The sequence below is a fragment of the Salmo trutta genome, chromosome 12, assembly GCF_901001165.1.
Source record: "Salmo trutta chromosome 12, fSalTru1.1, whole genome shotgun sequence".
In the NCBI taxonomy this organism is placed as follows: domain Eukaryota; kingdom Metazoa; phylum Chordata; class Actinopteri; order Salmoniformes; family Salmonidae; genus Salmo; species Salmo trutta.
The window spans coordinates 3560919-3588056 of record NC_042968.1 but is presented as its reverse complement, the minus strand read 5'-3'; the positions used below and the strand labels follow the sequence as shown (position 1 = coordinate 3588056).

Below are 27138 nucleotides of genomic sequence, written 5' to 3'. Positions count from 1 at the left end.
ACATCTAGTGACCACAACCACACAACTACTGACCGCAACCACAAAACTTCTGACCACACAACTACTGACAACATTTGGGACCACAATCACTGACTGCAACCACACAAATATTGACCACACAACAACAGACCACAACCACACCACTACTGACCACAAAACAACTACTGACTGCAACCACACAACATCCAACCACAACCAAACAACTTCTGACCACAACTAAACAACTGCTTACCACAACTACTGACCACAACAACATCTGACCACTCATCTACTAACCTCTCATCTACTGACCACAACCATACAACTGCTTACCACATCAAGTGACCACAACCACATCTACTGACCACTACCACATAACTACTGTTGACAACTGTTGACCACACAACTACTGACCACAATAAAACCACTGACCGCAACCACACAACTGCTGACCACATCTAGTGATCACAACTTCTGACCACAACCACACAACAACTACTGAACACATCTACTGAACACATCTACTGACATCTAACACAACATCACACCACAAGCACAGAACTTCTTACCACATCTAGCGATAACAACCACTCAACTAGTGACAACATAGTGACCAGAACCACACAACTTGACCACACAACTACTGACTACAAAACACACTACTTCTGACAACATATAGTGACCACAACCACACACCTACTGACCACAACTTCTGACCAACCATACACTTTTGACCACAACAATTGAACACTCAACTACTGACCACAATTGCTGACCACCACCACACAACTGATTACCACCGTTAGTGACCACAAAACAACAACTGACCACAACCACACATCTGACCACAACTTCAGAGCACACAACCACACAATTGCTGACCACATAACTAAAATCACCATAACTACTGACCACCACCATTACTGACCACAACCACCTGGCAACAACTGCTGACCACATCTAGTGACCACAACCACATAACTACTGACCACAACCACACAATTTATGACCACAACTATTGACCACTCAACTAGAGGTCGACCGATTAATTGAAATGGCCGATCGGTAATCAGTATTTTTGGCCACCGATTTTTTTTTTTTTACACCTTTATTTAACTGGGCAAGTCAGATTAAGAACACATTCTTATTTTCAATGACGGCCTATGAACGGGGGATAACTGCCTTGTTCAGGGGGGATTCAGGGATTCGTTTTGCAACATTCCGGTTACGGGTGAGTGCTGCTATGATGACCAGTGAGCTGAGATAAGGCGGGGCTTTACCTAGCAGAGACTTGTAGATGACTTGGAGCCAGTGGGTTTGGCGGCAAGTATGAAGCGAGGGCCATCCAACGAGAGCGTACAGGTCGCAGTGGTGAGTAGTATATGGGGGTTTGAAAAATCATAATCGGTCGACCTCTACGCTCAACTACTGACCACAACCACACAACATCTGACCACAAACACACAACATCTGACCATAACCACACATATTTTGTCACAACTACTGACCACACATCTAATCACCATAACTACTGAACACCACAATTACTGACCACAACTACTGACTATAACTATTGAACCACAACTACTGACTGCAAAACTACTGATCATTACTGTGACCAACACTACTGCTCTGGTTTGCACTAGCTCTGGTGCAGCTCTGCGCCTGGGAGTAGCTAGCTAGCACTGCCTCGCACTAGCACTAGTCTAGCTATGCTCTATAAATTATAACTTATTACATGTGCATAAATTAGCATATCATTACTACAAACAATAATTGTAACTCTTAAATCATTCCAACTACATATACCAAACCAACTATCACATGTTCAGGCTATCCTAACTTCAAATTATTTTAAACATATATCAACTATAACTATATAAAATGTGCATAAAATATCTCACCAATATGAATTCTTGAACCGTTCAAGCTAAAGACATAAAACCAACTTTCACATGTTTACACTATCCTAAGTTCAAATTCTTATTTTGATTCTCATCTATCACTATATAAATATAGATTAAGTTAGCATAACCCAACAACAGTAACTCAAACCAAGCAAAATTCAACAAACCAACTTTCATATGTTCAGGCTATTCTAACTTTTCATCTACCTACTTTTCAACTATAACCAGTCGCCACCATTACTACTGCAGACACTATCACTACAAAGTTTTCTAAACCATACATACTAAAAAACGTATTTGCTTTAAATAGTACAGTAAAACCTCTTAAACATCTACCACAACAATTCTTGAAGATTAAAGCAAATCCCATCAGTTGTACTTCATGAACAATTATCACCTAGTTTCGATTTGCTTTTATAGATATACAACTTTAGCACCCATTAGTTGAACTATCTAAGTAAGTGTAACAACTGAATATAGACATAATGTATGCACTTCAATGACCATATTGAAAAATAAGGTCAATTATTTGGTCTGTTGATGGAGTGACCACAAAACTACTGATGATGGTGTGAATGCCAATGGGGGTTTGTTTGTTGTTTTATCTGACTCGAAAACATCTGAGTCAGTAAAAAGAGCCAAACTTCCTATCACTAATTAGTTGGCACTGCTACACTCTGATAACCGAAGAGCGGCTAAACCACAATGACAAACTCTGTTATCAGGACAGCTTGCTACAGAGAGCTGGGCTCCACTACATAGGTACTTTTTCATTTACAGCATGAGTGCAAGAGGCAGTGTGGTGGAGGGGACTGGGAACAGCTGCTATCGGGGTTGATTGCCTTACAGTGGCAAACAATGGAGTCACTTATAAGCCCATCCTTGTCAGGACAACTGCTTTTAGATACAGCAATGGGGTGATTACCACTACAATCAATGCAACCAGGAACACTTGGATGAGAGTTGTCTGGTCATTCTCTCCAGAGCATAAGTAGGTTTAAAAAAAAAAAAAAAAAAAAAAGAGGGTGAGAGTCCGCGAATAGGTAGAGGTGTGAATGGTCATTAGCTAGGTTTCCCTCAATTTGATTTCTCCAAAGATTTTCAAGTGAATAATAGTCACACCAAAAAATATGCACATTTTATCAGCAGCAATGAGTTTCCATCAAAATGTCTTATTGTGAATAGAAATGAAATGTATAAAATGCACAGTCGAAAAACTTTTCATTTACCAAATAAAATACAGAAGTTCTGTGTTTCCATCCCACTTTTAAAATTGTCAATGGTTTTGGCACAAAAAAAACAGTCTGCAATAAATAGCAAATGTACCCACTATCGCATGCGCTCCAGCCAACGTCTTGCAGATGCAGTGTGTAGAGGCTAAATGATGAGATTATGGATAAGAGCAAGATACTTTTTCTTTTGTCAATTGGCAACCAAGCAAAGGTCATCATGTCACCTGCATATAAATTGAGAACCCTCAATATTTTTATTTATTTTTATTTCACCTTTATTTAACCAGGTAGGCTAGTTGAGAACAAGTTCTCATTTACAACTGCGACCTGGCCAAGATAAAGCAAAGCAGTTCGACACAAAAAACAACAGAGTTACACATGGAATAAACAAACATACAGTCAATAATACAGTAGAAAAAGTCTATATACAGTGTGTGCAAATGAGGTAGGATAAGGGAGGTAAGGCAATAAATAGGCCACGGTGGCGAAGTAATTACAATATAGCAATTAAACACTGGAATGGTAGATATGCAGAAGATGAATGTGCAAGTAGAGATAATGGGGTGCAAAGGAGCAAGATAAATAAATAAATACAGTATGGGGATGAGGTAGTTGGATGGGCTATTTACAGATGGGCTATGTACAGGTGCAGTGATCTATGAGCTGCTCTGACAGCTGGTGCTTAAAGCTAGTGAGGGAGAAGGGAGTCTCCAGCTTCAGTGATTTTTGCAGTTCGTTCCAGTCATTGGCTGCAGAGAACTGGAAGGAAAGGCAGCCAAAGGAAGAATTGGCTTTGGGGGTGACCAGTGAGATATACCTGCTGGAGCGCGTGCTACGGATGAGTGCTGCTATGATGACCAGTGAGCTGAGATAAGGCGGGGCTTTACCTAGCAGAGACTTGTAGATGACTTGGAGCCAGTGGGTTTGGCGGCAAGTATGAAGCGAGGGCCATCCAACGAGAGCGTACAGGTCGCAGTGGTGAGTAGTATATGGGGTTTTGGTGACAAAACGAATGGCACTGTGGAAGACTGCATCCAATTTTTTGAGTAGAGTGTTGGAGGCTATTTTGTAAATGACATCACCGAAGTCAAGGATCGGTTGGATGGTCAGTTTTACTAGGGTATGTTTGGCAGCATGAGTGAAGGATGCTTTGTTGCGAAATCGGAAGCCGATTCTAGATTTAATTTTGGATTAGAGATGCTTAAAATTAGTCTGAAAGGAGAGTTTATAGTCTAACCAGACACCTAGGTATTTGTAGTTGTCCACATATTCTAAGTCAGAACCGTCCAGAGTAGTGATGCTAGACGGGCAGGCAGGTGCGGGCAGCGATCGGTTGAAGAGCATGCATTTAGTTTTACTTGCATTTAAGAGCAGTTGGCGGCCACGGAAGGAGAGTTGTATGGCATTGAACCATTTCTGGAGGTTAGTTAACACAGTGTCCAAAAAAGGGCCAGAAGTATACAGAATGGTGTCGTCTGTGTAGAGGTGGATCAGAGAAACACCAGCAGCAAAAGCGACATCATTGATGTATACAGAGAAGAGAGTCGGCCCGAGAATTGAACCCTGTGGCACCCCCATAGAGACTGCAATAGGTCCGGACAACAGGCCCTCCGATTTGACACACTGAACTCTATCAGAGAAGTAGTTGGTGAACCAGGCGAAGCAATCATTTGAGAAACCAAGGCTGTTGAGTCTGCCGATAAGAATGTGGTGATTGACAGAGTCGAAAGCCTTGGCCAGGTCGATGAATACGGCTGCACAGTAATGTCTCTTATCGATGGCGGTTATGATATCGTTTAGGACCTTGAGCGTGGCTGAGGTGCACCCATGACCAGCTCTGAAACCAGATTGCATAGTGGAGAAGGTACGGTGGGATTCGAAATGGTCGGTAATCTGTTTGTTAATTTGGCTTTTGAAGACCTTAGAAAGGCAGGGTAGGATAGATATAGGTGTGTCTAGAGTGTCTCCCCCTTTGAAGAGGGGGATGACCGCGGCAGCTTTCCAATCTTTGGGAATCTCAGACGATACGAAAGAGGTTGAACAGGCCAGTAATAGGGGTTGTAACAATTTCAGCAGATTATTTTAGAAAGAGAGGGTCCAGATTGTCTAGCCCGGCTGATTTGTAGGGGTCCAGATTTTGCAGCTCTTTCAGAACATCAGCCATCTGGATTTGGGTAAAGGAGAAATGGGGGAGTCTTGGGCGAGTTGCTGTGGGGGGTGCAGGGCTGTTGATCAGGGTAGGAGTAGCCAGGTGGAAAGCATGGCCAGCCATAGAAAAAATGCTTATTGAAATTCTCAATTATAGTGGATTTATCGGTGGTGACAGTGTTTCCTAGCCTCAGTGCAGTGGGCAGCTGGGAGGAGGTGCTCTTATTCTCCTTGGACTTTACAGTGTCCCAGAACTTTTTTTAGTTTGTGCTACAGGATGAACATTTCTGCTTGAAAAAGCTAGCCTTAGCTTTCCTAACTGCCTGTGTATATTGGTTCCTAACTTCCCTGAAAAGTTGCATATCACAGGGGCTATTCGATGCTAATGCAGAATGCCACAGAATGTTTTAGTGCTGGTCAAGGGCAGTCAGGTCTGGAGAGAACCAAGGGCTATATACACTGCTCAAAAAAATAAAGGGAACACTAAAATAACACATCCTAGATCTGAATGAATGAAATAATCTTATTAAATTATTTTTTCTTTACATAGTTGAATGTGCTGACAACAAAATCACACAAAAATAAATCAATGGAAATCCAATTTATCAACCCATGGAGGTCTGGATTTGGAGTCACACTCAAAATTAAAGTGGAAAACCACACTACAGGCTGATCCAACTTTGATGTAATGTCCTTAAAACAAGTCAACATGAGGCTCAGTAGTGTGTGTGGCCTCCACGTGCCTGTATGACCTCCCTACAACGCCTGGGCATGCTCCTGATGACGTGGCGGATGGTCTCCTGAGGGATCTCCTCCCAGACCTGGACTAAAGCATCTGCCAACTCCTGGACAGTCTGTGGTGCAACGTGGCGTTGGTGGATGGAGCGAGACATGATGTCCCAGATGTGCTCAATTGGATTCAGGTCTGGGGAACGGGCGGGCCAGCATCAATGCCTTCCTCTTGCAGGAACTGCTGACACACTCCAGCCACGTGAGGTCTAGCATTGTCTTGCATTAGGAGGAACCCAGGGCCAACCGCACCAGCATATGGTCTCACAAGGGGTCTGAAGAGCTCATCTCGGTACCTAATGGCAGTCAGGCTACCTCTGGCGAGCACATGGAGGGCTGTGCGGCCCCCCAAAGAAATGCCACCCCACACCATGACTGACCCACCGCCAACCCGGTCATGCTGGAGGATGTTGCAGGCAGCAGAACGTTCTCCACGGCATCTCCAGACTCTGTCACGTGCTCAGTGTGAACCTTCTTTCATCTGTGAAGAGCACAGGGCGCCAGTGGCGAATTTGCCAATCTTGGTGTTCTCTGGCAAATGCCAAACGTCCTGAATGGTGTTGGGCTGTAAGCACAACCCCCATCTGTGGACGTCGGGCCCTCATACCACCCTCATGGAGTCTGTTTCTGACCATTTGAGCAGACACATGCACATTTGTGGCCTGCTGGAGGTCATTTTGCAGGGCTCTGGCAGTGCTCCTCCTGCTCCTCCTTGCACAAAGGCGGAGGTAGCGGGTCCTGCTGCTGGGTTGTTGCCCTCCTACGGCCTCCTCCACGTCTCCTGATGTACTGGCCTGTCTCCTGGTAGCGCCTCCATGCTCTGGACACTACGCTGACAGACACAGCAAACCTTCTTGCCACAGCTCGCACTGATGTGCACTACCTGAGCCACTTGTGTGGGTTGTAGAGTCCGTCTCATGCTACCACTAGAGTGAAAGCACCGCCAGCATTCAAAAGTGACCAAAACATCAGCCAGGAAGCATAGGAACTGAGAAGTGGTCTGTGGTCACCACCTGCCCAACCACTCCTTTATTGGGGGTGTCTTGCTAATTGCCTATAATTTCCACCTGTTGTCTATTCCATTTGCACAACAGCATGTGAAATTTATTGTCAATCAGTGTTGCTTCTTAAGTGGACAGTTTGACTTCACAGAAGTGTGATTGACTTGGAGTTACTTTGTGTTGTTTAAGTGTTCCCTTTATTTTTTTGAGCAGTATATTTTCCTGGTTCTACATTTTTTGAATGGGGCATGCTTATTTAAGATGGAGGAAGGCACTTTTAAAGAATAACCAGGCATCCTCTACTGACAGGATGAGGTCAATATCCTTCCAGGATACCAAGGCCAGGTCGATTAGGAAGGCCTGCTCGCTGAAGTGCTTCAGGGAGCGTTTGACAGTGACGGGTGGTGGTCGTTTGACCGCAGACCCATTAAGGATGCAGGCAATGAGGCAGTGATCGCTGAGATCTTGGTTGAAGACAGCAGAGGTGTATTTGGAGGAGGAATTGGTTAGGATGATGTCTATGAGGGTGCCCGTGTTTACGGATTTGGGGTTGTACCTGGTGGGTTCATTGATAATTTGTGTGAGATTGAGGGCATCAAGCTTAGATTGTAGGATGGCCGGGGTGTTAAGCATGTCTCAGTTTAGGTCACCTAGCAGCACGAGCTCTGAAGATAGATGGGGGGCAATCAATTCACATATGGTATCGAGGGCACAGCTGGGGGCTGAGTGGGGTCTATAACAAGCGGAAATGGTGAGAGACTTGTTTCTGGAAAGGTGGATTTTAAAAGTAGAAGCTCAAATTGTTTGGGTACAGACCTGGATAGTAAGACAGAACTCTGCAGGCTATCTCTGCAGTAGATTGCAACACCGCCCCCTTTGGCAGTTTTATCTTGTCGGAAGATGTTATAGTTAGGGATGGAAATATCAGGGTTTTTGGTGGTCTTCCTAAGCCAGGATTCAGACACGGCTAGGACATCCGGGTTGGCAGAGTGTGCTAAAGCAGTGAATAAAACAAACTTAGGGAGGAGGCTTCTAATGTTAACATGCATGAAACCAAGGCTTTTACGGTTACAGAAGTCAACAAATGAGAGCACCAGGGGAGTAGGGGTGGAGCTAGGCACTGCAGGGCCTGGATTAACCTCTACATCACCAGAGGAACAGAGGAGGGTTAGGATAAGGGTACGAGCTAAAGGATATCAGAACTGGTCATCTAGTACGTTCGGAACAGAGAGCAAAAGGAGCAGGTTTCTGGGCGCGACAGAATAGATTCAAGGCATAATGTACAGACAAAGGTATGGTAGGATGTGAGTACATTGGAGGTAAACCTAGACATTGAGTGATGATGAGAGAGATATTGGCTCTAGAGACGTTTAAACCAGGTGATGTCACCGCATATGTGGGAGGTGGAACTCAATGGTTGGTTAAGGCATATTGAGCAGGGTTAGAGGCTCTACAGTGAAATAAGACAATAATCACTAACCAGGACAGTAAAGGACAAGGCAGATTGATATTAGGGAGAGGCATGCGTAGCAGAGTGATCATAGGGGTCCAGTGAGTGGTTGGGCTGGCTGGAGACACGGCGATTCAGACAGCTAGCAGGCCGGGGCTAGCAAGCTAGCAGAAAGGCCTTAGAAGGACGTCGCGATGGAGGAAAGTCTGTTTTAGCCTCCGCGTGCAGTGACGTCGATAGACCAGTCGTGATGGATTAGTAGGGTTCCGAGTAGCAGAGGGTGTCCAAGTCTAATTGTTAAAATAGGTATAGTGGCCCAAGAAATTGGCAGATGGATCTATTCAGCTAACAGTCCAATATGCTCTAGACAGCTAGCGGGCCGCGGCTAGCAGATGGGCATTCAGGGGACGTCGCGGCTTTGGGGCCAGTTGAGTACTCCCTCATTCAGCTTACGTCAGTAGTCCAGTCGTGAAGGATCGTCGGGGTTCCATGCCCCGTACCGGCAGTAGAAGGGGTCCGGGTATTGTAGCCCAGGAGTGGCTGATGGGCCTCTTCAGCTACCCGGGAGAATGGGCCTAGCATGGGCTAGCTCCAGATTAATTGGTGCTTGCTTTGGGACAGACGTTAGCCAGGAGTAGTCACTCGGATTGCAGCTAGCTAGCTGCGATGATCCGATGAAAAGGTTCAGAGCTTGCAGTAGGAATCCGGGGATATGGAGAGAAAATAGGTCCGGTATGCTCTGGTTTGAGTCACGTAGTACAAACTGGCGAGAGCTTTCCGAGCTAAAGGTTAGCTGATGACCGCTAGCAGTGGTTAGCTGACTAGTAGCTAGTGAGCTGGTTAGAATCTGTTGGTGGATTCCGGTTCCGAGGTAAATAAAAATACTTTAGAAAAAACTGATCCACACCACATTGGGTGAGGCGGGTTGCAGGAGAGTATTTTGAAGTTGAGGTTTAGAAAAATATAAAAAAGATATGCGAATAAAAATATATAAAAAGATATATACATGGGACACGACAAGACGAAGGACAAAGACGTCTGACTGCTACGCCATCTTGGATCTCATTTAAATGGAAAGGAGCATCAAGCTCATTCCTGTGCACGTTCACCAACCTGTGAAGTTCATCATAACTTATTAGTTTGCTTGCTGAAGGCAGGAACACTAGATTTCGCAAACAGTCTTATGACTTCTCTGCCCACTTCAGAGCTTAAACTATTTAATCTATCAACACGAAACCAACTTTCAAATGTGCAGAATGCCCCAAAATCGATTGCATGAGAATTTTTTGTTGTTGATAACATTTATACCTTTTGTACTACAACAATATTTAAACGAGCTCCAATTAATTTCAAATGCCAAAAAAAGGGCCACTGACTCCATTTTAAACACCCTGTGGCGTACAGCAGGTCAGCCACCAGGGGGAGACTCGTCGTGGCCTGGTAACAGATAGAGTATACATCACGAGCCGATGGCTCCATCTGCTGGACGTGGGAACTTTTTGTGTCAGTAAAATGTATTATGCGATAAAGTATGCAAAAAATATTGATATAATAACCATCAGTGGTATAAAGTACTTAAGTAAAAATACTTTAAAATACTACTTCAGTAGTTTTTTGGGGTATCTGTACTTTACTATTTATTTTTGACAACTTTTACTTCACTACATTCCTTAAGAAAATAATGTACTTTTTGCTCCATACATTTTCCCTGACACCCACAAGTACTCCTTACATTTTGAATGCTTAGCAGGAAAGAAAAAATCAAATTCTCATCAAGAGAATATCCCTGGTCATCCCTACTGCCTCTGATCTGGCAGACTCACTAAACATGAATGCTTCATTTGTAAATTATGTCTGAGTTTTGGAGAGTACCCCTGTGGATCCGTAAAAAAAATAAAAAATAAAAATACATTGTGCCGTCTGGTTTGCTTAATATAAGGAATTTCAAATGATTTATACTTTTACTTAAGTATATTTTAGAAATTACATTTACTTCTGATAGTTAAGTATTTTTAAAACCAAAAACTTTTAGACTTTTACGCAAGTAGTATTTTAGTGGGTGACTCACTTTTACTAGAGTCATTTTCTAAGAAGGTATCTTTACCTTTACTCAAGTTTGACAATTGGGTACTTTTTCCACCACTGGTAACCATTATATCGAAGTAAACTTGGAGTCATAGATGATGTTGTAGTCCCGTGTGGCTCAGTTGGTAGAGCATGGTGTTTGCAACGCCAGGGTTGTGGGTCCGTTTCCCACGGGGGACCAGTACGGAGAAAAAAAATGTATGAAATGTATGCATTCACTACTGTAAGTCGCTCTGGATAAGAGCGTCTGCTAAATGACTATAAAAATGTCAAATGTAAATGTTGTGTGGTCCTCCTACTACGACTCATTAAAGGTATATTAGGCTACAGATTAAATATTTATGAATAACTTCACAGGGTGGTGAATGTGCAAGGTGATGAGCTTGATGCGCCCTTCCAATAAATATTGAGGGTCTTATTCTAGTGACATGACGATCGATGCTTGGCTGCCATTTGACAAATAATATCGTGGTTATCCATAATAATCTCAATGTAGGTAGTTTATACGCACTGTATCTGCGAGCTGTTGGCTAGAGTTCATGTGCCAAGACCAGAGTGGGCATATTTGCTATATAATGCAACAGTTTGTGACAAAACCCTCAGTAGATTTGAAAATGCAATGGAAAGTCATTTAACTTGAATTTTTCCATTCGGTACAATTTAACGGGAAAAGTTATATTTATGTAACACTGGAATGATCGATAATGAGAGACACCATGTGGCTTTTTAAACTTTTTTTTTTTTTTTTTTACATTTTAGTCATTTAGCAGACGCTCTTATCCAGAGCGACTTACAGTAGTGAATGCATACATTTCATACATTTTTTATTTTCTTTTGTACTGGCCCCCCATGGGAATCGAACCCACAACCCTGGCGTTGCAAACACCATGCTCTACCAACTGAGCTAGAGGGAACAATGTCTAAAATCTGGTTTTAAGCCATTCTAAAGCAAGAACTTGTACAGCACTGGTAGAAGCGATTACAGGAGTCACAATATGACTATTTTGTTTCCATGAACCTCATGTTTTAAGCCATTCCAAGCATGGCACTGGTATGAGAGATGAAGGACACAATATGAGAATATTTAGTGAACTATATTTGTAGACAGTTTTCTATGAACAAATCATGTTTAATGAAATGTTCAAGCTAAAACTAGTGCAGTACTGGTTGAGAGATTTAAAAAATATATATATATATATTTTATAGAGATGATATGAGAAAATTTTGTTGAGTTTCAACTGTGAACTATATTTTTAAGAACATTTAAATCACTTAGTGTTGCAACCCTAGGGTCATGCACAACTCATAAAGCAAATGTTGAACTTTTATTATTCGAAAACCTAATTCCATCATACTGCCAGAAATGTGGAAAATGTTGTGATATGATATTTTGCCCATGTCACCCAGCCATATCCTACAATCTAATGTTGAACACAGACAAATACCCTGACTGATTTAGATTAATTTCGGTATCCACATAAAAGTGCAGTTCATGCTTCGGCTATGCACAATTACATTTCATTCCTTCCACATAAGGATATCCATTACTGAGTTCAAGGTCTAGATTGTTAGTGATAAACAGATCATTTATTGGTTTGTTGCAGCTCCAGACAAGTAATCAAATTGATTCTGGTGAAAGGGGCAAAACAATAAACAAATAAAAATTCCAGTAATTATTAACCTAGTTTCATGGTTTTTGATGGCTGCTTTACATGGAACTATGATACACGTGACAGACTGTTGAGACTTATCTTACTTTTGGACTTATTTCACATAAGTAGAATTCAATATTGTTCCTGTCAGAAGCAAGCAGTGGATTCACCAAAGAAGCTTTGCAGTAGTGGCTTGTGCCAACACTGACGGTATTTTCATTGGGCACCAAACCTATGTTCGAAGTGCAATTTGTCCATTTTATCAACATAACATTAAAAGAGAACAAGTCAAAAAAGTACAGGTTAATGACTAACAAGGGTCCTTCTTGAGGGCTGGTTGGACTCGGTTCCTTGGACCGATTTATCCATGGTCATTTAACTAGTGGCATGTTAGTTAATCTGTAAATCATCAAGAATGTCTTAACCTCAAAAGCAGAAATTGAAAGTGTATTGCGCTTTAAAACCATTATTTCTACATAGGGACTTCACCTCTGTGCAGGGGAGACTTGAGGTGTGTGAATGGTTAGACCTGCAAGGGCATGAATCAAATTGCAGCAAGTTGACACGGTAGGACAACTTTTGCTATTTATAGCCAAAAGCATTCAATGTTAAAAACCCAGGACAATTGAGGCACATGCAGAATCAGCTGAACACTCAAAGGTTATCTTGATAAGAGATGAAGCACTAAGCGCCACTGAACTTACCACTGTCATTAAATCTGACTTAACTCAATCCTCCTGACACCAACAACTTTTCAAGAGACAGAGAGGTAGTCAAACAAATGTATGGCCTATTTATTAGGGATGTAAGAATTCACCAATACAGATGGGAATCCAGTTCTAATGTTTTAAGATACCAGTGCATCGGTTCTTGGGACTCCAAACCAATACGATTGTAGTATGTGTCGGTCAGAAAACATTTTATTTTCCTATTGCTTTCCTCCTTCCTTCCGAAAATACCTCATGTTTTATGACTGAACTGGTGCGTCCTCAATTGCATATGTAACTGTGTGTAACTGCATATGACAGTAATTGATCGACAAGTCATCTTGCATGCCAAGCAACCCCAATACCTGTCAATAGTTTTTGTAACAACTCTGTGCACAGTGCCCAGCTTCCCATGTTGTCCAACAAGAGGTAGGCCTATCCCTGATCAAATATTTGCTCATCTGCGCAGCACCTTCAGCATTCAAAAGCTTGTAAAATGACTTAGGCAATATTTAATCATTGGCTTCATTAGTTAGGTGACAACCAATGTAATTTGCTGGGTTATTGTTATCAAATGTGCTGTAGAAAATGGTGGTTTACTGGAATAAAAGTAGGCTACCGGACAGACAACTGCTGGGGCTTACATAATTTATATTATTGTTGCACGGTACACCGAGTTTTGATACTAGAACATGAAAAACGTTTCAGTACTAGAAATGTTGTTACTTTCGGTACTTTTGTAAAATGTGTCTCGTGTCATCTACTGATTGAGAGAAGATCAAGTCTGTCTATCAGCACAGCCAATGTCCCCTTATAGCGCGAGCGCACCATGCCTTCTCCATCAGTGCCTGCTCCACTTTCTCATTGCTAGCTCTAGCCTGTCCCGAGGAACCACTGCACTCACTGGGTGTCTGGGATGCATCACCACTTATGCAGCACAGAAGTTAACACACTTGAATAATGCAACACAGCGTTTAGAAAGGATGAAACTGATAATTACTGTTCGCAAAACAAATGTGCATTACAGGCTAGAACACTTGACAAGCTTTGTAGGGTAACTTTCCTTGCTAGCTTACAGCTGAAACTAACATCCATTCACTACCCTAGTACCTAGTTTGTGTTCATATAAACTATAATCCAAAATATTGATGATTTCAAAAACTGATTCTTATCAAAAACTATTCATTCAGTTCGTCTATCCCGCTTCACGTCTCTCCCAGTCAAGATCATCTTAGCGACCGCATTGGACTAAGGTTCAGCAATGGCTGAAGAATTGCAACATTTACCTGGAGCTAACTCTGCAAATAGCACTGTTGGGTGACTTGAAAAGCCATAGTCAATAGATCAATAATATAAAAATACTTGAAGTACAAACATCAATTACAATTTGCAATCTGGAGAAACTATGAGAATAGAAAGGCTCAGAATTTTGTGAAACATTACAGCACTGTTGAAAAATATATGGCAATTAGAAAGTTTTCAAAGATCGATGGGAGGGGTTGAGGGTAGCTGAAGGGTGGGACTAAAAACAAATTTAAAAAAGTTAACTCATGTAAAATATACCTTGTCTGTAATATGTATATAGTATAAGCTGTACGTAGAAGCCTAAGTATCGTTGTCCATTATTTTTCTCCAATAAGGGGAGGGGGTGGTAGGATTATGTTAAAATAATAAAGAAGGAAAAATAAATATTTTAAATAAAGATATTGGGTATTGGAAATTATGCAGACAATTACATTGATAGAACCTATAATCTGCAATATTAAAGCTGATCCACCTCAAAAATAACAAACGGACTGTGTGTGTGAGAATGACGTCATCTATCTTAAAGATACACTTTTATAAAAGAGATTGCTTATTTTATGCAAATGTTGTTGATCAGTATAATAAAATAAGTCCCAAATGGAAGGGAAACTGATTGTTTTTCATCTGTAGCCTCATGAAATCAACAAAAACGAGCACAATAACTCAATGAATGCACACACTCCTATTGAATATGCAGTCTCTTGTGTATTGTAAATAGGCCCAAGCTACATCTTGATTTACCCAGCTTATCAATAAAGATGTATCATTCAAATAAACTATTACTATTAAGTTATATGTAGATAGATCAGTAAGAAAAACTGTCTAATTGAAGTCTAATTGAAAGTATGATTGTATAATTGATTCATTAATGCATACATAAAAAATCTAACATTTACATATAATGATATTGAACTCAAAAGATCTGTCTGGATCAAGTGCCATTCTGTGACTGGCTGAGGAGTCTTCTTTTTTGCTGTGGTATTGTTTTGGTATCACGTATCGTGATACTAAACCTGGTATCGTGACAATCATTTATTTTGCTCAGTGTCACCGTCATAAATTATTCTGGTAGTTTTGCTTTAAAAAGTCAGTGTATTACATGAACTGGATAAAGTTGTTCATTTTATAAAAATGACAGCAATCGTTTTTGCAAGCCTCACAGCACAGAATAGTTCCAAACGGTCAAAACCACTCACTTTTGAGACGGGTAAAATCCAAAGCCGTCTAATATTCATTGGCTATGTTTAAAAAAAAAAAATTTAAGATAACGATACATTACTAGCTCAAAACACTTAGGGCTCCTGAGCTCCATTAGCAGCAGATTTAGAATGGAAAATCACTGTCTTCATGCAAATGTTAGTATATCGAACCACATCATATCAAACCGAATCGTTCTGTTCCTCTGATCAAACTGCATCGCACGGAATCGTTTCGACTGAAAATGTATTGTTCCTGTATCGTATCGGAGCCCATGCATCTGGATGCGAATCATCATTGAAAGGGAAACACCCTACTGTTTATCTATTGCTACCAGGCAACATCCTAAAGAGGAAATAAAACAGGTTGCTAGCCACTAACCAAGTCCCGCCATCCAAGACACCACCAGTATATTCAATTCTTATTTGTACAGAGGATAATGAACAGCTCCAGTCTTTTATGACTGTTTCTTGAGGACAAGCACTTAATGGGCCATAAAACGGCAATCACAAAACCTTATAAAACAGCAAGTACTTCACCACACAGCGCTCACTGTGAGCAGTTACCTCCCTGTTAATTAACTTTTTGCTAGTGTCCCAATTTACAGATTAACACTGCTTTTAAACTTTTACAAATAATTTAACAGGTCAGAGCTCACATTGGCCATTTGATGCATGTAGTTGACATGTGTTGAGCAACACAACACACATGAATTGTGTGTGTGCCTGAGTGGTAACACCCCCAACAAAGTACAAATGAGTCTAGAAGTTCATGGTTTAGATCCATGTGACTGCCTATCCTGCATTCTCTCCTCCTGCTCTATATTCTCCTCTGTTTTTGAATATATAAAAGAAAGAAGGGATTCCAGTCTCAACATGAAAAATGTACACGTCAAAATGGCAAAAATACTGACAAGGGACATTTATTTTCAAATGACAGAGCTTCATAAATTAGAGCCCATAAGCCTCCTCTGAATTATGGAAGGGGAAAAAAATCTGGGAATTGAGTCTGGGAAATGTAATTAAGTCAACTATCCTGACCCCCAGTAATAATTTTTTGAGGCTTTTGAAATCCCATGGCTGGTATAATGCATTCTTTGTTTTCTAGACTAAATCCAGTTAAAGTTGAGCCTAAAGTCCACTGGTCCCTTCCTCCAGTTACCGAGCTCACAGCACCAACTGTCCCAAAGATAGAATACAACAGTCCCTTACTCTTCCTTCTTCTCACCCTATTCATCAGCACTGAACAGAATTGTTCCTGTAACCAAGAAAGTGAGGTAAGTGAACTAAATGACTTATCGTCCCTTAACAGTCACTTCTGTCATGATGAAGTGCTTGGAGAGGCTAGTTAAGGACCATATCACCTCCACCTTACCTGACTAACTACAATTTGCATATCGCCCAAACAGATGCACAGACGACGCAATCGCCAATGCACTGCACACTGCCCTATCCCACCTAGACAAGAGAAATACCTATGTAAGAATGCTGTTCATCGACTACAGCTCAGCCTTCAACACCATAGTGCCCTCCAAGCTCATCACTAAGCTCAGGGCCATAGGTTTGAACCCCTCCCTGTGCAACTGGATCCTGGACTTCCTGATGGGCCGATCCCAAGTGGTGAAGGTAGGCAACAACACCTCCACCACGCAGATCCGCAACACGAGGGAAACCCACATGGGTACGTGCTTAACACCCTCCTGTACTCCCCGTTTACCCATGACAGCGTGGCCACGCATGTCTCAAACTCAACAATGAGACAGCGTACAGGGAGGAGGTGAAAGGCCTGGCGGAGTGGTGCCATGAAATTAACCTCTCCCTCAATGTCAAAACGAAGGAGCTGATCGTGGACTACAGGAGACAGCAGAGAGCGCACATCCACACCGACGGGGCCACAGTAGAGAGGGTCAAAAGCTTCAAGTTCCTCTGCATGCACATTACTGACAACCGAAAAGGGTTCCTTCACACAGATAGCGTGGTGAAGGCGGCGCAACAGCGCCTCTTCAACCTGAGAATGCTGAAGAAATTCAGCCTGGCCCTTAAGACCCTCACAAACTTCTACAGATGCACCATTGAGACCATCCTGTCGGGCTGTATCACCACCTAATACGGCAATTTCACCGTCCACAACCGCAGGGCTCTCCAGAGGGTGGTGCGGACAGCCCAATGTATCACCGGAGGCACACTGCCTGAACTTCAGGACATTTACAAGTACCCGGTGTCACAGGAAGGCCAAGAAAATCATCAAGGACCTCAACCACCCGAGCCACTGCTTGTTCATCCTGCTACCATCTAGAAGGCGGAGACAGTACAGGTGCATCAAAGCTGGGACCGAGAGACTGAGAAACAGCTTCCATCTCCAGGCCATCAGACTGTTGAACAATCGTCACCTCTAGCCGGCCTCCACCCAGTGCCATGCCCTGAATCTTAGTCACTGTTCTAGCCGGCAACCACCCGGTACTCTACCCTGCACCTCAGAGACTGATGCCCTACGTACATAGAGTCAGTGTTTTCAATGGATTAGCCAGCCAAATAGGGCAGTGTTAGTCTTACCAGATGTCCTGTAAAACACAGGAGAAAATACATTTTGACTGCACTTGGACTTTAAAAGAATCCTGAGGAGGATTCACCATCTTCATCAAATGTTTTAATAATTTATCTGCAATAAAATCAACAAAAAGCCACATTTGGGAGCCAAATGAAAGCTTTCTTACCAAAGCAATTCAGTAAGCTATTGACAAGTCACTCAATTGAACGTCATTGTCTGGCAAGTCTTGATAGACTTCATATCGAAAATAAATGAGATCTTTAGTATACTTGTCCGGATGCGATACCGTGGAAATAACAACTTTGTATGATTTTATTAATAGCAAGGATATACTTTATTAAGTTAGTTCTACACCTTTTGTAAACTAGTCAAGCTTGCTGTCAATCAAAGAACTCCGTGGCTGCATATGAAACACGCCAGGGTCCAATGTTAACTTTTGTTTTGTCACTGGTCCGGTTGGCCAAAAATCTACTGGGCCAAATTCCGGCTAGCAGTGTTCACATCGTCCCATCTTCTCTGGGGTTTATCAGCGGCTGGCAACTAACGTTATTGTGCATTAACGCCACCTACTGCACTGGAGTGCCCCCACCTCCCACCTGTCCTAACTTAAAATTTGACCAATAGAAGTATAAAGGGTTCCTGAATTGCAGGCCGCAATTGCACTCTTCTCCTATATTCATCTATTAAAAGGATGAATTTGTATTAAAAAGCTGTTTAGTATAATTAAGTAATGGAAGTCATAACTATTCTTTAGAATTGAATTGTATTATTCATTTCTGCATTCATTTTTGTTTCTAAAGCATGACATTGAGAATATGATGCAGCCCCTTTAAGACAAACGTTCCAAAAGAGATATCAACATGGCTACTGTTGTCCAATAGTTTTTTTTCCATTTAGCAGACTATCAACAGTAGCCAGCATATTGCTAGTATGTTCACTATTGAAGGTTTATTTTTGTAAATCACTTTGCCTAAAATAAATAAGCTTAGCGAGTAGATTGATGGGTGCTTCTTTTTGATCTGAACAGCTGACGTGTGAAGGCATCAACTCATGTACTGCTCGAGAAGATGTAACTCGTGGCAGCGTGGTGGTGCTTGAATGAACAGCCAAGAATACTGCTTAAATACAAATAGCATGACATTTACGCGTGTAGTCTTCAATGGTTATCTTTGGCAACAGAGCAGGTAAATGTTTATTTGGAATGCAAAATTGGTTGTTTTTACCAGTGGTGTAAAGTACTTAAGTAAAAATTATTTTAAAGTACTACTTAAGTAGTTTGAGTATCTGTACTTAACTTTTTTTTTAACCCCTCCACCACCACACCTCTTCGGAGGACAAATATCTTTGTTTTTTTACAGCTTTTCTGCTACATATACATACATTTTACACATACATTTTGCATACATGGTACTTTTATATAAAGAAGTCACATAACAATAAAACAAGTGATTTGTTTTTTATTATTGCTAGGTATTACTGCATTGTTGGAGCTAGAAACACAAGCATTTCGCTGCACCTGCGATAATATCTGCACATCTGTGTACACGACCAATAAACTTTGATTTGATTTTAAAAAGTACCATGGGTGGGGGAGGAGGTATGGAGCATGCATGCATGTATATACCATTTCACTCCACAGCTAGAAGGGGAGAGAAAGAAGGGTGTGGGTTAAAGGTATGGGTGTAGGTGTTTTAAATCAGCCTAATTCCTCAGTATACATGGGGCAGAAAGGGGGACATGTTAAGACATGCACTCTGTTTTTGGCCAGAGGCATTCAGGAGATAGAGAATACTATCCATGCCTTCAAACCCAACCACAACTGTAATTTTATAATATGCCTCACCTCACCTCATTTTTTAAAATACAATGTGTTTTAAGACTGTTGCTTCGATGTCATTCTCTTCCTGATGGCATTCAAACAGAAAGCAAAACAGACAGAAAACATTGTTTCTGCAATGTCTCCCATCTCAAAGAAAACCATGAAGATAATGCATGGATTTTACAATATACTTGAATGTTTCAAGGAAGGGAGTTGTAATATTCTCTCTCTCAAACTGTCTTCATCTATAAATATAATGTCTACATCCACATCCCTGACAAAAACTGAGCCAAGTCATCAAAACGCGAGGCAACTGACAGGGACTTGAGGATAACAACAAAATATGTCATAGAGGGGTTGTCAAATCACCCCACGTAATTATGGGGTGTTGACTTTGGTCATTTGAGCACAGCACACTTCTGACAGAGAGGCCATGCATGGAGTTCAATGACACTACACCTACTTTGCTGCTGGGAGCATAATATAATTTGTACAGGGAGTCAAATATTTGCCCTTAGAACAACACTGTGTACGAAAACTTATAAAGACACAAAGGTTATAGATTGGCCTACAGTACACACCCAGACATATTGGCACATTATATCACTGCTCCAGACAAGGATATTCTATAACACACAGGCACAATAATCTAAACAACATAAATGCAACTTAACCAGGTCATAAAACAGGTTATAGCCAAGTCAAAAGCAGCAGAGGGCCTGGACACTGTCTTACATAAAACCAATTAAGCCAAATTAGACAGACGAGTCTATGTGGAGAAAACAACCCATAGTGACATGTACACTCAAATCAAATTTGATTGGTCGCATACATATATTTTGCAAATGTTATCGTGGTTGTAGCGAAATGCTTATGTTCCTAGCTCCAAAAGTGTAGTTATACCTAACAACACAAAAAACGCAAATCCCAAAAATTTAAATAAAGCAATTAAGAAATATAGAAATATTAGAACGAGCCATATCAGAGTCCGGAATATAAATATGTCATGATGGCGTGTATAGACATTTTGGATGGTATATGAATAGAACAGGTGTGTACAGCAGTAGTTCTATAGGATGAGCCTTGACTTGAATACAGTATATACAGATGAAGTGGGTAAAACGCATGTAAACATGATTAAAGTGACCAGTATTCAATGACTGTGTACATAGGGCAGCAGGTCTCTAAAGTGCAGGTTTGAGTACCCGTACACAGTGCACAAAGACAAATACAAGTAGCCACAAAGCAGGATACATATGCGATCAATTTGAGTGGGATAAGCTCTACAGTGGTGTGTAATATTCTTAAACAATATCTGCATTTGGCTGGTCAACAATGGTCCCATCGGGCTCTTACATATCAGTTTGGTTCGTAAGTGGAGTCAGGAGTCACACCTGATTTAGGGTCAGATACGAGCTGTTCGCTGATGGGGTACTGAGTTGAGGATAAGGTTGGGATGAGCTGATTCTAGATCTGTGGTAAATTGCAACTTCAAGATTAAGAACAATTTTGCAAAGACAGGCTGTAATTAATTGATGAAGTGAGCATAATGACAGGTGTTTATCCTGTGAACTTGCAGGTTGACTCAATGTATTTAGGCACTATGTACCTAATATCTAATTCCCAACTGTTACACAGGCCAGGTGTGCACTCTTCTGATGATAAATATACAATGACATTGGCAGGATTCTGGCTTGATGAACTAGATTCCGTTACCTATAATCATAAACATTTTGATCACTCCTCAGGACGTTTGTAAGACAAATAGCATTCAAGCTTAGATGTGTAGTATTTAGTTAAATGCATGAATCAATCTTCAAAGGTTTACTGTTCTTATACAGGTACAAATTAATATACTACATTAAAATATCCAACAGCAAATGAGGGATTGTTGTCATACAGTAAGTGAATGATGCACCCAGAACTGTGACTTTTAGGCTACTCAAAACAACATCAGATAACACAGCTAATTACCACTTTTAGTGCAATCTCGCAATCAGCGTGAATGACATTTCGACCAATAAAATATTCCGAAATTATTATCATCATACCTCCAAAATCTTGTCCAAGTCATCTTTGGTGAGACAGGGGTAGTCTTCTAGTATTTTATCCCTTTGTGCATTGTACTGTTTTGCTGCAAGTTTCCAATTCGGTTCCTCGAGAACTTGGAATATTGCTGCCCCGATGGACAGATAAAAAATGATCGCAGATGTCAATAGAGGACCTTTATCCACCATACTTACAATGGCTCAACTTTTAAATTCGCGGGAGAGGGGTCCCAATTTAAATGTGTAAGTGTTGTACCAAGCACATGCTCAACAGTCTTTTGGGGCGGCTTGACTTTTATTCCTTACGAGTCTTTTGAAAAACTTGTCGAAAATACCTCTGGTAACATTATCTCTGGTGCAAATAATTAGAAAGTGTACATAAATGTTTCCGAACTGCGCGAATGGGAACGCTGTGCTGAAATGTCAACACAGATGCGTGTTTATTCGCTGCCGCAGTTTCCTCTCCACGTGCGCTGCTCTGTTGCAAATGATTACGGGCTACGAAATGCCTAGGCTACTACTGAAACTTGTGGGGGAGTGAGAAACGCACAAAAAGATCCGCCCATTAGAATAGGCTCTTCTAGTCACTAGTCTGGGGAGTGGGGGTTGTGCTGGTAATGACCGCTCCTCCTGCCTAAATTGACTGCATTACTTTTTATTTCGCGTTTCAGTTTTCATTTGCAGCTGACTTTCGCTTCGGCTTGCCAGTTCATTATTGTGGTGAAATTGTTTAATGTTTTTCCTTCAACTCATTTATTCATTGCGTTCGATGACGTGGGCACCCAAGGCGTTTGCCAGGGATAAATACAATAATGTATTATTTTATCATTTCGAGGCCACATAACTTTATTTTTCCCAGAAGGAACTTCCGTTGTGGCATTCAGATATTAAACACACAACATTTCACACGTGACAAATCCAAGAACATTGTGCAACAATAATTTCACTAATTACAAGGAAGCTGTCATTGTTGTTATCATTGCAGAGGCCTATACAAAAATATTCTACTAAATCTGGCAGCATGGAAAAAGTACCCAATTGTCATACTTGAGTAAAAGTAAAGATACTTTAGTAGAAAATGACTCATGTAAAAGTGAAAGTCACTCAGTAAAATACTACTTTAGTAAAAGTCAACAAGTATTTTTAAATTTTAAATGTAACCTTATTTTAACTAGGCAAGTCAGTTAAGAACAAATTCTTATTTACAATGACGGCCTACCAAAAGGCAACTGCATGCAATGTCGTGAGGGAGACACATATTTTAGTTCCTAGGTTAGGGCCCTTAATTTTGAATAAATCTAACAAGTGTGAGTTGTTAGAATATATAACGGGTAACAGTTTCTATGAAGTACATATGTTCTTTTCACCAACTACTCTAAGTAATCTCCGGCCCACTAAGAAACACTGTCCTAGACAACACATGATAACACAAGCTCCATATGACCACCCACCCACAGTTAGGTGCTTGTCCCATTGGACTCTGGTCAAAAGTAGTGCACTGTATAGGGAATAGGGTACCGTTTGGGACACACCCTCCTCTTCACTTGCTGTCCTGACTAAGAGCATATGTCAGATAAAGAGGTAAACAAACGCAGGGCACTGTTTGGATGTGGCTTCCCTTCTCAGGACAAAGTGGATGTTGTTGTGACCACTAACCTGAGGGATGCAGGCCCCTGTTTGTAACCTTGTTATTGTATCTGCCTTTTCAGGCCAAGAAAGGTGTGGGGGAAGGAAGCGTTGTGAGATGGACGTCTTTATCTTAAGCCCTTGTGTATTAAACAGAGCCTTTCTTTCATGTTGAACTTCCCAACTTGGCCCTCTGTTCTCTCTCTCTCTCTTCGTGTGCGTGTGTGTGCGTGTACGCATGTGTATGTGTGTTTTGCCCTTCCACTAATACTACTCACTCTAGCCATTACTCCGTGCCCATCCTCCCCAATTAAGGTTTCACTAACCTCCTGCGATACAGTGTTTTTTTGTGTGTTTTTTTTAACATTTACCTTGTTTACAAACAAAGGAGTGAAACAGGCTTATATTTTGCTTTCTGGTGGGGTACGACAGTTGAACTAGGTTCGTGAGGCATCTATAAGTTATATTCTAGGAAAATCAGTGTGTACTATATCATTAATTTAAACGTCTATAAATGGATGTAGCAACAGCAGATTGCCCCTTTAAATTCATGGAGGCTTTTTTAATCCATTGCCCCTCACTGATGCTCACGTGTCACAGGTGAACATGATCAGGTTATCTGGTCATCAAGTTAAACTGTTTAAACATCATCTTTGTGGCTCGGTTGGTAGAGCAACATCAGAGTCATAGGTTAAATTCCTGCTAGGATGCTTCCTATGAAAATGTATGCAGACATTACTGTAAATTGCTTTGGATAGAAGTGTCTGCTTAATGGAATATATATATTTTTTATCGCTTTGGTACTATTCTCACAAGTTTGTGGTAAAATTTCACAACTCTTAGTACAAAACTCAAAACAGATCATCAAAAAGGCTGTTTTTTCCTAACTTTAAGCACATTTTCAAGTGACTAAAGACAACACACAAAATCACACAGTAACTTTTTCACCAAACCTAATCAGTGTTTCATCTAGAAATACCTTTCATATAAAGTAATTGCCTTTCACATTGCAGTGCTCACAATACTTTTCATATGATTCTCTTCTCATTTGTTAAAATATATTTGACCATCATTTAATCCAACCGCGCTTAATGGTTAATCACTTAACCGTTTGGTAAACCTATAGATTTTAAACTGGTTTGTCTACTACATATGGATTTTGAGAACTACAGAAATAAAAGGTGTTTGTAAAGTATAAATATCTAAATGACATGTATGATACATGATAACCATACATAATGACTACTCCATATTGCTAATTGATTTCACATGGTGGTAACCACAACTGGTCACCATATAAAAGGGTGTGTGAACACTTGCAATTTTCTTTCAACATGGAGCAGGATAGACAGCAAGGGAGAGAAAGAAATCAAAAAGCTTGTGGACAAGGGGCCCATCAGAGAGGTGGGCATTGGCGCCATCAAAAAGTTCAAAGAGGTGGGAATGGCCCCCAACAAAGAGGTCAAAGAGGTGGACATCAGAGGGAGGCAGACGGCAGGGAATGGTTGTGTCTAATAGTCTGGGCCATCGTCGTTGAACATGTGGTAAATAGAGGCCTTACCATGGCAGAAGCTGCCAGATTAGTTCACCCCAATCTGAAAAAAAATGAACTGTCAATTCGATTGTGAGAACATTTCACCAAGAAAATCTAAGTCTGCAGGATATGCACTATGCTTTACATTGCATTACAATGTCATTTATTGTAAATGTATGTAAATTCACAAATGCCACGCCCTGATCTGTTTCACCTGTCTTTGTGCTTGTCTCCACCCCCCCTCCAGGTGTCGCCCATCTTCCCCATTATCCCCCGTGTACTTATACCTGTGTTTTCTGTTTATCTGTTGCCAGTTCGCCTTGTCAAGCATACCAGCGTTTGTCCTGAACACAGCCGCCTGACCACTCTGCCTGCCTGCTGTCCTGTACCTTTGCCCCTATCTGGATTTCCGACCTCTGCCTGACCTGAGCCTGCCTGCCGTCCTGTACCTTTGCCTCTGTTGCTGTAATAAATATTGTTAGCCTCGACACGGTCTGCATCTGGGTCTTACCTTATCTTGATAGTCATGGCCAGTTTGTACTGACACAGCAGACCCGGGCCAGCTGCGCGATGCCATCTCCTCCCAAGGAGCCACCATCAGGAGGCACGAGGAACTGCTTCATGGCCTTATGGAGAGGGTCCAAACGTTGGCTGAACGCCATGACCGGGCATTGGACGGTTTGCTGGAGCAACTCTGTGGGTTATCTGGGAGGCAGCCCCTCAGTAACCCTCAGTAAGCGTCGTTTCATCGGCCACTCCACCTTCTCGGGAGCCCCATTTACACCCCCCCCCCCCCCCCCGGAACGCTTCAAGGGCTCTTACCTAGGCTACTGCTGTATGGGAACCAGGAAGCACTGTTCGATATGTTCCTGCACGGCATCTTGGAGGTCAAGGACGAGCTTGCTGCGCAGGAGTTACCAACGCATCTCGATTCCCTCATTGCTTTGACCATCTGACTCGATGGGTGACTACGGGAACGACAGAAGGGGAGAATTCGATTTCACTCGCACACCCAGGGTTTCCACCTTGCCTCCGAGTCCCCCTTACCCTTTGTATACACCCCACCTTTCATATGTCCCGTATCAAGCCCATGTCTCAGTCCCTTGTCTTCCATTTCCAGGCCCACCCCTCCTCCCTGTGTCGTCGATAGCCCTCTGGCGTACACGGTGAGACGCCTCCTGAGGGACCCTGAACCCGCCCTCCTGACCACTCTGCCTGAGCCTGCCTGCCGTCCTGTACCTTTGCCTCTGTTGCTGTAAACATTGTTACTTAAACAAGGTCTGCATCTGGGTCTTACCTTATCCTGATAAAAACAAGTTACAGTATATTGTTCTACCCTCAGAATTGACAGACGACCCCGTGGTGGCCGTGTGCTGACCGACCAGCAGGAGTGGGCAGTGGTGGAAATTATGACGGCCAGGAATTACATACAGCTGTCCGAAATAGTGGGCGATTGATGAAAACGATGACACCATTGCCAATGTGGCATTCATCAGCCTACCATCAATCACCACCTTTTGAAGAGGCAACGGGTATCTATGAAACACATTTACCTGGTGCCTTTTGAGAAACAACCGGGAAAAACAACTGCGGGCCGAGTGTTCAGGTACAGCACTATATACTGTTTGATGCACATGCTGCTTCACAATATCATATTGGAACTATACTGTAAAAATAACTGAACAAAATATATTTTTAGATGGTGATTGTGCTGTGAAACACCTGGCCAAAACTCTGCACCGTGGGTGGAACCTCATCGGCCAACGTGCAACCACCCAAGTTCCTGGACAACGTGGGGGAAACGTGCACAGCTATGGTTCAGACATGGTTTCAGGCCCATCCCCAATTTGTGACCCTATACCTGCCCCCATACTCTTCTTTCCTCAACCCTATTCACAATACATTTTTTTAGCATGTAGGTGGAAGGTGTATCGCCATCCCCATGAGCATGCCACCATCCTTCTGGTCATGGATTAGGTCATAGCTGTGGGAAGTAGGAGTGCTGAGGGTGCTGACTGTAAAGGATGTCTTCATTGATCACACCTTTTGATTATACATTGGATAGATATTATGGAAATTATATCTTATGTCAATTTTGTTGGGTAATGTCAG

General features: G+C 41.8%; 1 protein-coding gene across 1 annotated transcript in view; it reads right to left on the bottom strand.

The window, feature by feature from the left end:
• Nucleotides 1-22398, bottom strand: part of kcnk5a (potassium channel, subfamily K, member 5a) — a 54710-nt gene extending 32312 nt beyond the window's left edge. Inside the window, exon 1 of the mRNA XM_029766856.1 lies at nucleotides 21870-22398. Within this exon, the coding sequence (XP_029622716.1) occupies nucleotides 21870-22055 (186 nt within the window). The 5' untranslated portion in view covers nucleotides 22056-22398. The remainder of the gene's footprint in view (nucleotides 1-21869) is intronic.
• Between the last annotated feature and the right edge of the window lie 4740 nt (nucleotides 22399-27138).